The 15,000-nt window shown below is 47.5% G+C and overlaps 1 protein-coding gene across 2 annotated transcripts in view; it reads left to right on the forward strand.

The window, feature by feature from the left end:
- Window positions 1–15,000, forward strand: part of Chst15 (carbohydrate sulfotransferase 15) — a 77,545-nt gene that overhangs the window by 33,865 nt on the left and 28,680 nt on the right. For both annotated transcript variants that reach the window (XM_032892421.1, XM_032892422.1), the window contains exons 2-3: window positions 12,387–13,380; window positions 14,062–14,401. In XM_032892421.1, the coding sequence (XP_032748312.1) occupies window positions 12,835–13,380; window positions 14,062–14,401 (886 nt within the window). In that variant the 5' untranslated portion in view covers window positions 12,387–12,834. The remainder of the gene's footprint in view (window positions 1–12,386; window positions 13,381–14,061; window positions 14,402–15,000) is intronic.

Consider the following 15,000-nt stretch of genomic DNA (forward strand, 5'->3'; position numbering starts at 1 on the left):
TTTTCCCTGTTGTGTTATGGAGATCGTTGGACTACGGCCACAATGCCACTGCTTAGGGACTTTGTACTCAGCCACACAAGAGTCAAAATGTCAGAAAACATTCCCCTTCCCCCTGGCAGAGAAGGTTTGGTGCTGCACATGCAGGTAACCTCACAAACACACACGAGGGATAACTGGTTCTCAGACACCTCATTACCTGAGGACATTGGGCCTATTTGGCAACTCGAAGAAGAGAATGAGGGTCTCAGTGGTGAAGGAGTTTGTCTGCAGTCACACGGCTATCTCAATGTGGTGGCTGGTGCCCAGTGCAGACTCTGAGGTCTTTAGCTATCCAGCCCCTCCCCCGGGCCATATCCTCTCCTATCTCTATAAGTCACACCAAGCAGGAAGTATATGGTATTAAATATACAGTTGAGCCCACTGTACAGTGGGGCTAATGGCTATACTTGTCTTTAATATTATCAGGACATTTAAACCCCATCATCCACATTGACCCTAGGCTGGTGTATGGACACGAGTCAGTGTTCGCTGGTGTCACTCCAGTGACCACGCTGAAAAAGCCCTGTTCTGAAGCATTCCTAGGAACTCAATGGAGCATTCTGGAGTTTTCTTCTGTCACTAAAGTGGGATTATTTACTGAACACCCACCTAGAGTGAGGGCCATGCTCTCCAGGGCTGAGTGTCGCTGGCCGTGTGCTTGTGTGAAGCTCACGACCTAGCCTGGCTGCCTTGTCTGAGCAGTTTCAAGTCCAGGCTGGCCAATCGGATGATGATAGCTGATACGCCATTCTGCCAGCCTCTGTTGGTGGCAGCATCATTGAGTATATAGGTCAAAGGTCACAGGCTTTGCAGCCAAACAGATCCATGATTGTCTAGTCACTGCCTGCACCATTCCGCTTAGGTGCAGTCTATAGAAACCAAGCTTCCTGTGCTGCTTCTGAGCCTGCCCACCAAAATAACTCTAGCGAACATAGCCACTGGCTGGCTGTGTGACTCTGGGTACATGCATAACCTTTCGGTGCCTCAGTTTCCCACATGTACCTTGAAACTCTGCATACTGACGTCAGAGAGTTACTATTAAGGACAGTAGTATGTAGCCTCCCACACATGGCTGATGCAGTACTAGTAGTCATCCCTTCTTTTCATTGTTTCTGAGGCCATTGAAAACCCTGAGTCTCTGTGCTCCCCTGGGAGTTCTGTGCAAAGGCCACAGTCACTATGTCCCCTAGAGCTATTTTGGTGGGCTGAGTCCAAAGCACAGCTTGAAGCTTGGGTCTGTAGGTTTCACGTGGTTGGGATGGCAGACAGTTACTAGACAGGCTTGAGTGGAGGAGCCAGTGTCCCAGTGATTTGAATCACCACTGGAAACACTAAAACGAGTGTTCTAAAAGAGTTTGCCCTCTAGACACCCTGGGCTCAGAAAATCGTCTGTGGTGTCACACAGACCTTTGGAAATCACTGGGTGAGAACTGCAGTGTGATCATGTTTGAAGCCCCTTGCCCGCTATGCCTTTGTGGAGCAAACCTCAGTTATGTCACGGTTGTTGGTGAGACAGGCATCTGGCTGGGTTTGGCTGGGTCAGAGCTGGAACAGATGGACAGCCCCACCCACCCACCTGTCCCTGCTGTAGGAGACTGTGGCTCCAGGCATTGTCACTGTCGTTCCGGTGTCTCTAGCCACTAAGCCACGATGTGTCTTTTACAGATTGCCTGGCACCAGGTGGGTGCTTTAGACCGCTCCTGTCATGGGGTTGAATGGTTCTGGAATGACAAGCTGATCATGTCTCTGGAAGTCCCTAGAGTCTTTGCTCTGGAGTTAGCTGGATGCTCTGAGCTCTGGGCTGTGTGGTCCTCACCTTCGTGGCCCCAGCACATGCAGGCTTGAGCGTGGTGCAAGAGGCTGATACCATGTGATGGACAGATGTGGTGGTGGTAGGGGGGAAAGAGTGGGTTTCTATTGGGAGAAAACCCATGATGAATGAACCTTTAAGACTGACAGTCTGGCTTCTCTGGGGGCTGATAAAGCAAAGCCTGGGCCAGCTTTTAACAGTTGCTGAAAACTAGAAGCCTAGCAGCAGCGAAAGACAGAAGGAGGTGATGATGCCAGGTTTTTGTCAAAGAGAAATTAATCTCAGATCCTATGTCTGAAAGCATTAAAACTGAAAGGGGCAGTCCCCAACCCTCAGCTTCCAGATGGTAAAGCTAATGCCCAGACAGAGGCCACAGCTCATAAGGGTGACCAGCCGGGGTTTGGGGCTGGGTTGAGTGATGTGGGGAGTTCTGCTCAGGACCTCCTGTGCCCAGCAGATCTCTGCCATGCTAGTAGGGTATTTAGGCTGTCAGGGTTTGAAACAGCCTTTCAAGAAGCTCCTACTCGGTGCTCAGCCTCAATAGCATTGCTGCAACATGGCTAACATTCATAGAACCCAGCTTGTCCACCTGTGACCGCAGGAGTGACAAGGGACTTTCTTGTACAGGAGAGATCCTGGGCCAACGTGCTCTGTAAGGTCATTTCTGTGTTTTTGTGGTCTCAGGCGTGTCACTATACCCAGACTTCCTCTTCTTCCTCCTCCTTCAGCCAGCACCTGGCACAGGCTTTTATTGCTTCCCATGCCTCCTTCTCTGTGCAGGACACTTGGTACCAGACCAGGCACCATCCCTGCATCCCTTCTTTCTCTGGGTGTAAATTTGTAGCCCATCAGCTTCAAATGCAAGTGGGAATTGAGATGGTGTGAGACTCAGGGTCTCTGGTAACAAGGAGTTCAGGAAGAAGGCTTGTAAGTGGCCCACGTCATCTCCTCTTCTTTGGTTGAGCTTTTCTCTCCTCCTTATGCAGAGCCCTTGGGAGACTGAGAAGCTGATCTTTAGGCCACGTCTTGAAGGAACCGTGGGCCTGGATGAGCTACTGGACCGTTTGAGATTAAGCCAGATGATGAGCTAAAGTCTGTGGAGGTGAAGGTGGAGTGCCAGGCCTTTGAGTCTCTTACCCCATCTATCTCCTATGAGCTACATGTTCTCAGGAAGCAAAGAACCATGGCGGGCACCTCTTTCCTCTATCGAAGGCAAGCCTGGATGATCAGGTGCCTATAGGCTCATACTGTGTTGATAACCTAGGTTGATACTTGCAACTATGTTGATATGCTTAGGTTGATAACTCTAGGGAGCATGGGTTAACTCTAGGGAGCATGGGTTCACCTGGGCTCTGACTACTCACTGTCATCTTCAAGATATGCTAGAAGTTTCCCACCATGAATGGCTCTTTAGAAGTTTCTAGGGGTCCCCTGTGGGTTTTGCCCTGTTACAACTCTCTTCCTAGTTTCCTTCAGACACTTAGGGACAAGCATGCCACCCTGGAATTCTTGTCCTCACATTGGGTGTAGGTGGGGAAGTTGGACATCTAGACATAGGTAAAAAGCAGGTATCACTGGGGTAAGGGCTTGAGGCCCTGTCTAGTAATGCAAAGACTGTGTTTTACTTATGGAAGTTTGCTGTGTGCCAGGTAGAGGTTATGCATTTTCTGTCTATTACTTCTTCAAATTCATGCTGGAGGCCAACAATGGTTTAACTCCCAGACTACACATGAAAATCTAAGTCTCAGGATGGCTCAGTTTATTGTGTGAGTTCATAGAGTTGATAACATTTGAGCTGAATTAAAAGGTGGGTCTGCCTACTTTGAGATCTGGCTTGATGTTTTGACTTCATGGAAACCCTTTGTCCTGTGTTCTACCTCTCTACTAAATTGAGGCCCTGGGTATCAATCTGGGGTACAAGAGAGAGGAGGGCTGTTTGCTATGGAGATTGGATTTTTGTGAGAATGTAGGTTTTCCACAGATATGGGTCATGAAATGATAGCTTTTTCTATGGACTCTTTCTATGCTGATAATGCGCAAAAAAAGCAATTGCTACTAACAAAAACAATGTTGATGGTGAAATTATTATACAGCCAAGTATGCAATTTATAAAACCCCCGTAGTATGCAAGGTATGGTGGCGCATACCTTTAATCCACAGGGAGATCTCTATAAATTCAAGGCTAGCCTGGCCTACATAGGGAGTTCCAGGATACCCAGGGCTATATTGTGAGAGCCTGTTGTGTCCCTCACATAGGACCTTCCTTAAGCAGGAAGGTAAACAACTTAAAAATAGCTTCAGGATGTCCCTGAAACTGACCAGGTTCAGTAGGCCCCCTCCCTGCCAAAATAAAAGCAATTAAAGCTGGAGTTGTCTCAGATGAAAGGAGCTGAACTCCAAGAATATTCTCTACTAAGACACACTGAAAAGAAGACTGAGACCAGACCAGATGCCTGAAAGAAGCAGAAACCAGCCTAGCTGCCTACCAGACATTTAGACCAACTGAGGCACATGGAAAGGGTACTCTCCAGCCTGTTGAGCAGCCTGTAGACTGTGCAGTACGTTCCAGGCTTCTCAACTTTTGTGATCTGTCACCCATGCTGAGGTGGGCTTTCGCAATATAGCTATCTTTGAGTCATTTCTGCTTTTGTAAGTAACCCTTCACCCATGTTCTTAGAACTAACCCCAGTAAAACCCATTGGTTCACCAAGTTCAACCTTGGCAATATCTGTACTCTGGTCTGTCATGTGCTCATTATCAGGGGTGAGTAGATGTTCATCTCCCCAGGAAAAGTCTTGTCACACAGCAGACTCTATATCAAAAGAACAAAATAAAACTCCTGTGGTACATATGATACACACTTGGTGCCAGACAGGAAGAGCCTGCTGACCATGGTAAGGGGATACTTGCAGAGAGAACACTGATAAGAGACTCCAGGCATCAGGAAAGATGAAATTTGGCAAGGAACCTATCAGGGTCAGATTACAGCACGGGCTTGCTAGGGGAATAAGACAGAGGGAGAAATGACAGTAACCCCACAGAGGCTAGAAGGAAGGCCTGTCCATCCCATTGGGGGGATGGGGTCAGTTGTCCAGATAACAAGAACAAAACAGCTGTGGCTATCATGAACAAATTCCTATGAAGAGCGTGTGGCGTGTTGAGGTTGTTGTGGCCTAATCTCAGAAGAACTCCCTTCTGGCTTCCATCATTGCTATAGCATGGTGTTCTCTGAGTCTGGTGTTAGGGGAGAGAGGCTTGCAGAATGAGAGGTGGACTCTGTAACTAGCTGCATCCTGGTGAGTTGCTTTGGCCTGTGCTGGCCCCTCGTAAGTGTTCCATGTGCTTTGTGAAGCTCGCTACCCAGTTGTTGCCGCTGGTCTTTGTAGCTCTGATGGCTCACAACCCATAGCAGAGGATATTTGGTAGCTCACTGTGTGGTGAATGAATAGAACAATGTCTCTGGAGGGGCGGCTGGGTCAGGTGGGTTCCAGCTCCTCCATGTTAGCCTTGGCTTTCCTTCATGTGTCTGTCATCCTTCTATTGGCCCAGCCATGCTCTTCTCAGGATGAGCAGACGTGCACGGTCCCTTTTCACTTGGGCTTGAGACTGGCAGGTGTTCTCTCCTACCTCATCCTGTTGGCTAAAGTAGGACACCTGACTCAAGCGGAAGGGTAAAGAAATAGTCCACTCCTTTATTGTAAAGTGCAAAGTGATTCACAGAACAAGAGTGTGACTATAGGGAGGAATAATGAATAAGGCCCAGTAATGCAGTCTGTCCTAAATCGTATTTATGAATAATAATTAGCATTCGTGATGCTGCATGCCAGCACTCTGTGTATGCAGTATTAACTAACATTTATTAAGTGTTTACAATGGATTACCCTCGTAAGTATGTTATATGTGTTAGCTCACTTCATACCAATTACCGTGGTGGGCTATAGGTCCTTTGATTATTCTCACTCCTATTCAAGGAAACAGAGAGGAGAAAGGTTTAATGTCCTGTCAAGGTCAAACCCAAGCAATTTGGCCACAACAGCCAGGCTCTTAACTCCCAAGCTGTGGGTGATCTATGCTCGCCTGTGTGCCATTTGAGAACACAAAGGCCCAGATAAGTCACTTGTCTGAAGTCCCTTGGTAGATAAGAGCTTGGAATGCTCACTCTGTGCTTTCTACAAGCTAGAGGGCACTGAGGGTCAAGGTGAGGAGTGACTCCGTTCCGTTAATTGACTGGAAAGCCTCAGGTATAAGATTGACGCTGGAACCTGGGACATGGCTTACTTGGTCAAGCTCTTACCGTACAAAATAACGCCCCGTGCTCACAACCCTAGCATCGATGATGAAGGTTCCTGGGGCTTGTGGGCCAGCCAGTCTAGCTAAATCGGTGAGCTCCAGGCCACTGAGAGATGTTGTCTCAAAAAAATAATGAGGAGACCTATTGATGATGACATTTGATGTGAACCGCTTGCTTCTACATGAGTGTTTGAGTGGACATGTGCACACACACACACACACACACACACACACACACACACATACACACACAAAGAGACTAACACTGCTTATTGCTTGTACAGAACTCTTGTTAGCTTTCTTCTTGATCTCCGCAGTCTCTTTATGATACCTTTGAGCTGACTCAAAACATTTCTTCCTCTTTGTACTGATTAATATTTCTTGACAAAAAGAATAGTTCATATACATAGCCCAAGGAGAGGTGTCAGCATTTAGACACACTAACCGGAAGAAGGCTTTGTGTTTTTAGTAAAGGTTAATTAAGATCCATCAAAAATTTTCCCCTTTAAACATAAAAGTGAAATCGTGTAATTAGCTATTTTCCCCTTTCCCCCCTGGAGGGCCAACATGAATGTTTCAACTAAATGAAGCTATTTATTGAAGTCCATCCAGATTTCCTTTGAAGTTTCATACATCTTTCTTCTGCTCTATCAGCTTCTAGCTACAATAATTTAATAAGTTTTTCCTAGGGTGAAATTGGATGCCCTTTATCGATCTTTCACTGAGGGGCATTCAATTACTTAATCTAAAGTGGTCTTTCTGGGTCTCTCAATTACAATTTTGTTATAAATGGTTTGCTAATGATGCCGGGGGTACATAGGTTAATAGGGGGCATCCAAGCAAAGGCTGGGTAATTGAATGCTTTCTATTTGGGGACCAGTTATCTGATCTCGCGCAGTGGCACCGGGTTCCCACAGTTCTGGTCTGCATCCGCGGGGTACAGCGTGGAGCCCTGGCTGGGAGGCGACAGGGCTGTAATGTATCCCTGAGTACCTTGGTTTACTACATGAATGAGCACTAGAGGTCCTGTCTAACCTGAGCCGACTGGCACCAAGCGCCGGCATTCCAGCCAGGTACGGTACGGGTGGGATGCATTACCTGTGTCTGAGGGAGGAACACTTGAGTGTTAAGTTTCTGAGTGGCTATCCCTGGGATCATCTGCAGTGTATGGGAAAAGCCAGTTGAGGGCTGTGATACTAATCCATTCTCCTTCTAGTACAGCCACATGAATTGGATTTTTTTTCATTAGCTGTGTTATTTAATAGCTACATAGCTTAGGCAACGCCTTGGGAAAGACTATGTAGCATGCCTCTTTTTATACACTTGGGCCAATATCACCCTTGACACTAGCTTTCAAGGCTGTATAGAATCTAATCTCTGGCTTAGCCTCATGTGGTTGATAGCATCTCCAAAATAGCACAAGTCCCCAAGGATCTACCCACAGGTGGTTCTCAACGGCTTTGATTTCCCACAGAACCTCCCCCTCCCTTGCTTCCCTCATCTCCACAGAGCTCTGCTTCTGTCAGGTCCCTCAGACTTTGTTCAACAGCTACTCTGAAGTCACTCTCTGCTCAGTGTGCATTGGAGTCTTTCCTCTCAGACAGTCTCCACCTGGGGGAGGATAGGTCCCCAGGAGGGACCTTTGCCTATGTCTGGACCTGGTTTTGCTTACCCTATCTCAGGAGATAGGTGCTACTAGCCTCTAATGGAAGGCCAGGGACAGTGTTGACCTTGCGTGTCCTACAGTGCAGGGACAGCCTGTGCTGTGAAGACTTATCCAGCCAGGCCTTGCACTGTGGCATTGAACAGTGGTGTCTAATGGTTTCATTGTTTGGGGCTTTCGGTACCTGAGGTTATCTTGTGTACTTGTGACATCTTTTTAGATTGATGTCCCTGCAGCACTCCTGGCCAAGGTGGAATAAAAGGCAGCTCAGGTGGGAGAGTCCTCTGTCATGGGTCTCCCTGTGCCTTTCTTGTCTGTCTAAGAACTGGCTTGTTCAGAGGTAGTGAAGGTCCAAAGTCCTCCCTTGCTGGGGGCAGCAGTAACCTCATTACCCTATTACGGGATTGGTCTTAATCAACTTTATTGAGATGCACTTCACATTTGATAGAAAGCCTGTAAAGTTTTGGGCTTGGGGAGGACAGTTTGTACCTTTTCCTTAAAGAAGACTCTGTCCCCTTCCTCCAAAAGTATTACCAGTACAAACAGCTTCAACTTCTCCAAACCAGCCTGGAGTCACGCCATTCAAGGTCAACTCCAAATGCCGGAAGTCTGAGGGCTCATTCCCAAAAGATTGCTCCATTTTAGATCCCCAGAAGCATCGTTCCCAACACCCACGCTGTGTCAGAAACACAGAGGCAAAGGTTCCCAGGGTTTCCAGAGTGGTTTCAGGAAGTTCCTGGAGGAGTAACTCACGTTCCAGAAGTGCCCTAGCAGCACTGGCCAGCAGTCAGTCATAGGGAGGAATACCCATGATTCTCCTGGCTTCACCCGCCTCTGTGTGCTTATCAGCCCCGAAGGCCTCAGATCCCAGTGAATTTGAGTTTGGGCAGAGGTCTCTCAACGTAGGAGAGATGGCTTACATCAGGCTCATACCAGGGGTTTGGTCTCTAGCTCTTCATCATTGCTGAGAGTTTAAGCTTTAACCAAGCCTTGATCTTTTTTGAAGACTAGGCCCCATCCTGAAGCTCCTAGTGGTTCCTGGCTTCATTCACCAAAGTCACTCATTAAATAACCTCAGGTAGGAAGGGGCAGCTCCTAAGACCCAAGAAAGATTCCAAGCAGTGCGTGCGGTGTGGGGGTATGTGGGGGGGGGCTGAATACCGACTATACATGTCTGTGCACACATACCTACATGCAACATTTTATATTGACTTATGGTTCCCACCATAGGATGTGTCAGCACACAGTCAACCTTCAGAAAGGATGTGCTGAACTAGTGAATGAATGAATGAATGAATGAGTGAGAACACACTGCATTAGAGTGTTTTCGGAGTGTCTTCTTTAATGAGTAAAAACAACCCATCTTGGAGTGGTTTGCCTATCAGGAGGTACAGCTGCTGGATAGAGGAACACTGGGTGTGTTTGAGCCTGTCTTCTGTCCCATCCACCCCCCCCCATTAAGATTTTCAGCCTCCCCCTGTCCCTGGGTTTATTTACTTTGCTTGAAATAAGATAGTTTAGCTCTTGGTTAGGAATGTTCTGCCCATTCTGTTGGGTTCAGATGTTGTACATACTTGTTCTGTGGCTTTAAAGTCCTTGTTTGTTTTTCCCCCTTTCATTCTTAAAAAAACAAAACAAAAACAACTAACAGTAAGACAGAGTGTGAACACTCTCCCACTGAGTCCCTGCTTGGAGCCTCGGTTTAAACCCCCACCTCCACCCCACCCCCCACCCCCCGGCCTTGGCCTTGGCCTTGTCTTTGACAAGTGGATAAAAATAATGTTTTCTTGGCTTCAGGGTTGGAGTTTGCCAAGGGGGGTTGGATGGGAGGGATCTTGTCCTTTTCTTTCTTTAATTTGGAAGAATTGTTTGTACCCATCAGTGGGGCAAGGGTGATGGAGCAAACTAGAAGCAGAGGCTCCTGGCAGGCCCCACCAGCTGCCCTAAGGGAGGAGTGGGATCCAGCTTGGTCCCTGGGAGACTCCTCCCATGCTCCTCAAGTCTGTTCCTCCTGCTGTCTCAGGCTCTGCCTAACTGCCCCTCAGACCAGTACTTCTCAATCTGGCCCCCTGGGTATAGTGATAATTCCTTGAACAACTCTGTAAAGTGTGTGTGTGTGTGTGTGTTTGTGTGTTTGTGTGTTTGTGTGTGCACGCACGTGTGCGCACGGTGTGGGGGGAGAGAGAGAGAGAAGAGGAGGAAGAGGGAGGGTGGGGAGGGAGGGAGGGGGGAGAGAGGTAGGGGAGAGAGGAGAGAGAGAGAGAGAGAGAGAGAGAGAGAGAGAGAGAGAGAGAGAGAGAGAGAGAACGAGAGAGAGAGAGAGGTGAGTGTGTGTGTGTGTGTTTTGGGTATACATGTAGAGGTAAGGTGATTTCAGATGCCAGTCCTTTCCTTTCGCCTCATTTGAGGCAGAGTCTCTCTTGTTCACTGCTGCATATATTGGCTCACAAACCTCTGGCAATCCTGCTTCTGCCTCTTCCATAAAATGAAGTGCGTTAAAGTGAGTCTGGGTTCTGGGGATCTGAACGCAGGTTGCTTTGCTTATGCAACAAGTGCTTTATCCACCGAGCCATCCCCCAGTCCTGTACAATGCAACTTTTGTTTATTCTATTCCTGGCTGTGCACTCACAAGGTTCGCTTTCATCTGGGCAATCCACACAGTGCTGCTGTAATGACCTGTATCGAATTTATCCAGTGCACCTCTCCTCTAAATATTTAAGTACAAATGCTGGCAGTGTGCAGAATACTCTGTGAGTGGAAGAAACAACATTTACCTAATTCTTTGCCAATGTATTTCAAGAAAACATGGGCTTCGGATCCAAGTGATACAAAGATTTCTACTGTAGGGTTGTAGATCTCTGGCCAATATAGTGTGTAATGAAGAGTTAGTTAATGCCGCTTCTCTGGGGACAGAGGGTTGATGCTTGAGGTGTGTATGAGGGAGGACAATGAGATGTGAGTCCACCACCCTTGGTTAATTGTCAACCTAAGGAAAAAGAATGCGGCTTAGGGTCTTCCATTTGGAATTGCGTATTACATGCTTTTAGAACTCACTGGCAATTAAAGATTGTAGTGTGGCCAGTGATGACGCTTTTATCTGTGTTGTGTACATTTCCTGGGTCACTAAACACATGTCAGGCCTATACAAACTCTCTACACACATTAATTTTGTGCCTTAAAAATAGTCACAAGGAAGTACCATTATTCTAGTTTACTGGTCCTTGAGGAGTTGAGAACTCAGGTTGACTGGGTGTGCGTGTGTAGCAGCAAGAAACGATGTCAAGCTCTTTCATTAGCTCGTCCATTCGCCTTTAATGACATCTCCAAAGAAGTGTCATTTGGGAAAAAATACATTTTAGAGCCATGGCATTATGTTAATGGGTTTTTAAGAATCGTGTCTTTCCAGGGAGGAGCAGAGTGAGAAATGACTTCAGGGTCTGAGGTGTCCCGTGGCTTGGGGGAATACTGTGCATTGGTTTTAATTGCTTAATAACCTAAAGGCAGATGGTTTTTTTTTTTAAATATGATACACTTATCTGAAGAAGAGGATCATTTCATTGTTGCTAAATTTTCATTAACTGTTGCTTCCTAAGCTGTAGCTGATGGATGGCAGAAGCTATGAAGAGACAGCTTGGATCCCTGGGCTTCCCTCCTGCTTTGCTTCACCCTCCTTGCCCTCTTCAGACTTAACACTGATTTAAAAATGATTCTTTGATTCATCCCTCAAACTGGAAGTCATTGATGGTCTTGGTTCTCTTCTTTCCTCCCTCCCTCCCCCTCCTTCTTCCTTTTCTTTCTTTTCTTTTTCCTTCCCCTCTCTTTCTCTTTCTTCCTTTCTTCCTTCAATTTGACAAAAAGCTAAAGTTATGTAAAAGCTAAAATTATGTGAGAAACCTCAATTGAGAAAACTTCTCCATCAGATTGGCCTGTAGGCATTTCTTTAGAGCAGTTTCTTGCTTAATGACTGACTGACAAAGCCCGGCTCCCTGTGGGTGGTACCAGTCCTAGGCTGTTGGTCCTGGGTTGTGTAAGAAAGCAGGCTGAGCAGGTCATGAGGAGCAAGCCAGTGTTTCTCCATGGTCTCTGCTTCAGTCCTTGCCTCCAGGTTCCTGCCTTGAGTTCCTGCCCTGACCTCTTTCAGTGATGGACTGTGATGTGGAAGTGTAAGGTCAAATAACCCTTGCCTTTCCAAGTTGCTTTTGCTCATGGTGTTTTATCATAGTAGCAAAAACCTAAGATACTGACTGTGCATGGATCTGATGGTAGTTACACAATCTTGAGATTCTGGGATGCCATAGCTCAGATATGTGAAAGCAGAGGCCCTGGGGGGTACATGGGTCATGCAAAGGCTAGTGTTGGGGGTTACATTTGCTGACAGAACATGAACCCCCAGACCCCAAGGACAATAGCTGCAAACACGTCCATTTATTTTGTATGATCTGTGGCTTGCTTATGAACAAGTAAGCGTGGCTGAAGTGGAGAGGCAGAAGAGGGGGATAAACACCTGCTCTTCTCGGGGAAGCAACTCTTGTGCCGTCGTAGTTACCACACAATGCAACAAGACTTGTCTTTCTTTATGTTTAGGTCACCCAGCATTAGTAGGAATCTGCTCCCCACGAAGTGAAACTATTCTGAAGGCATGCCAGTCTACCTGTCAACGAGAAACCATAATGTCTTCTAACCAACGGTGTGACTCTTCGCTCTCCACCGATGCCACTCCAGCTTTCTTTGGTGCCATGGGGAAAACCTGAAGCATGAGCAGAATCGCCCCCAAACCTGTGGTCCCTTCACCATTGCATGGCTGCTGCAGAACAGAGTCCTGGGATTCGCTCTTTTGTGTTGCTCTTTGCATCTGAACCAAAGAATGTGCGTCATTCTCTAGCGCATTGGTGTCTGCTCTCTTCCTCACTCGTTTCTGTTGCTTGTGCCTTCCCACCGTCTTCTGTCCTCACGGGATACCCTTAAAGTTTCTCAGCGGACTCCTCAAGGGCTGGCCTATGGCTCTCTAAACTCTCTGTCCAAGGACTCTACCATGAGGCACTGTCTGAATTGCTGCATACAGCTGTTCCCCGAAGACGCACACAAACAGCAGGCTGCCTGCCAAGGAGGCCCCCATCCCAGTCATCAGGCGTGCCCCAGTTGCAAAGGAGAAAACAAGATTCTGTTCCGGGTGGACAGTAAGCAGATGAACTTGCTTGCCGTTCTCGAAGTGAGGACTGAGGGCCACGAACACTGGGGCGGGTTTTTGCGCTTCAGGAAAGGGAAGCGATGTAGCCTGGTCTTTGGATTGATAATAATGACCTTGGTGATGGCTTCTTACATCCTTTCCGGGGCTCATCAGGAACTTCTAATTTCATCCCCTTTCCATTATGGGGGCTTTCCCAGCAACCCCAGCGTGATGGACAGTGAGAGCCCTAGTGATGTGAAAGAGCATCACTACCAGCCTTCGGTAAATAACATCTCCTATGTGAAGGATTATCCGAACATTAAACTGATTATTGACAGCATCGCTGCCAGGATTGAGTTCACAACCAGGCAGCTCCCGGACTTACAAGATCTCAAGAGACAAGAGTTGCACGTGAGTAGCTTCCTGTCAGTCGTGATGATTGACTTTTAAAGAAAGGATGCTTCCTTCCCTACCACCATCCTTGGGAACACGGGTGGAACATGACAGGCGTCTCCTGGATGTCTTACAGCAGGGATAATTCGGCAGCCTCTGGGATGAGAAAGCACGGTGTGCTTATGCTGTGGAAATGCCGAGGAGGGAATTTGCTGCCCCAAATGGCTTTAGAGATGTTTAAAGATGATTCCGTCTCCTCATTGCATATAGGGCCTTCTTGCCTGGAATGGGGTCATGGAGGTTCAAATTGCTTTTGTAGATCCACCAGTTTTAGTATTTTTTTAAAAAAATAAGATTTATTAGGGTATGTGCATTTAAGGGCAGTTGCCCTTAGAAGCCAGAGTGGAAGCCTCATCCCCTGGAGCTGGAGTTCCAAGTGGTTTTGCGCTGCCAGATGTGGGTGCAGGGAGCACATCTGATCTCGTGCTCTTAACTACTGAGCCTCCTCTCCGGCCCCATCGTTTAGATTTTGTAGTCGTTGTTTTTTTGAGACAGAGTCTCTCTGTGTAGCCTAGGCTGTCCTGGAACTCACTCTGTAGACCATGCTGGCCTACAGGGTTTGCAGGCGTGGGTCACCACTCCTAGTTGGCTAATCGTGTTTCTTCTGCTGTGTCTGTCTCCTTTTCTCTTCGCTCGCAGATGTTTTCTGTGATCCCCAATAAATTCCTTCCGACTAGCAAGAGCCCTTGTTGGTATGAGGAATTCTCTGGCAGGAACACCACTGACCCCTACCTGACCAATTCCTACGTGCTCTACTCCAAGCGCTTCCGCTCTACCTTTGACACTCTGCGAAAGGCTTTCTGGGGCCACCTGTCCCATGTGCGTGGCAAGCACTTCCGCCTGCGCTGCCTGCCACACTTCTACATCATTGGGCAGCCCAAGTGCGGCACCACGGACCTCTATGACCGCCTTCGGCTGCATCCAGAAGTGAAATTCTCAGCCATCAAGGAGCCCCACTGGTGGACCCGGAAGCGCTTTGGTGAGTGTTGGGTCTTCTCAGTCACTTTGTGGAAACATGTTGTGGCTGGTGAGGGCATGGCATGAGATTCTGTGGAGGAAGGCAAGTAAGGTTGGAGAGAAGATACATTGAGACTCAGAGGCATGACACTTGTCATTAGACAGTTACAGTATTAATCTGTTTCTGTAGTATCACAACGAAACACCAGTGTTTATTTGGTTCATGATTCTAGGGGCGAAAGTTTCTAAAAAGTCTGTTATTAATATCCTGGTGAGAGGCTGTTGGCTACTTCACAAGATGGCAGAGAAAGGAAAAGGTGACTAGCCATATGCAGCAGAGGCCAGGTTCTTGGTGGGGCCTGGCTTTATAATAACCCCCGTTCAGAGGACAGAGTCACTGCAAAAGAACAGCATTAAACTCTTTCCAGGCAGAGCTCCCACCCTGTAATCATTTTCCATTGTGCCCTGCTATTTAAAGGGTTCTGTGACCCTCAGCATCCTACTCTGGGTACCAGCCTTGCCAAGCTCCTGGCACACGAGCCTCTGGGGAATACACTCAAACCAAAGCTGTACTCCACAGGCAAACAGCCACTCACTCAGTGAGCACCGGTTGGATGCTAG

The sequence above is a fragment of the Rattus rattus genome, chromosome 2 (assembly GCF_011064425.1).
Source record: "Rattus rattus isolate New Zealand chromosome 2, Rrattus_CSIRO_v1, whole genome shotgun sequence".
Taxonomy (NCBI): Eukaryota; Metazoa; Chordata; class Mammalia; order Rodentia; family Muridae; genus Rattus; species Rattus rattus.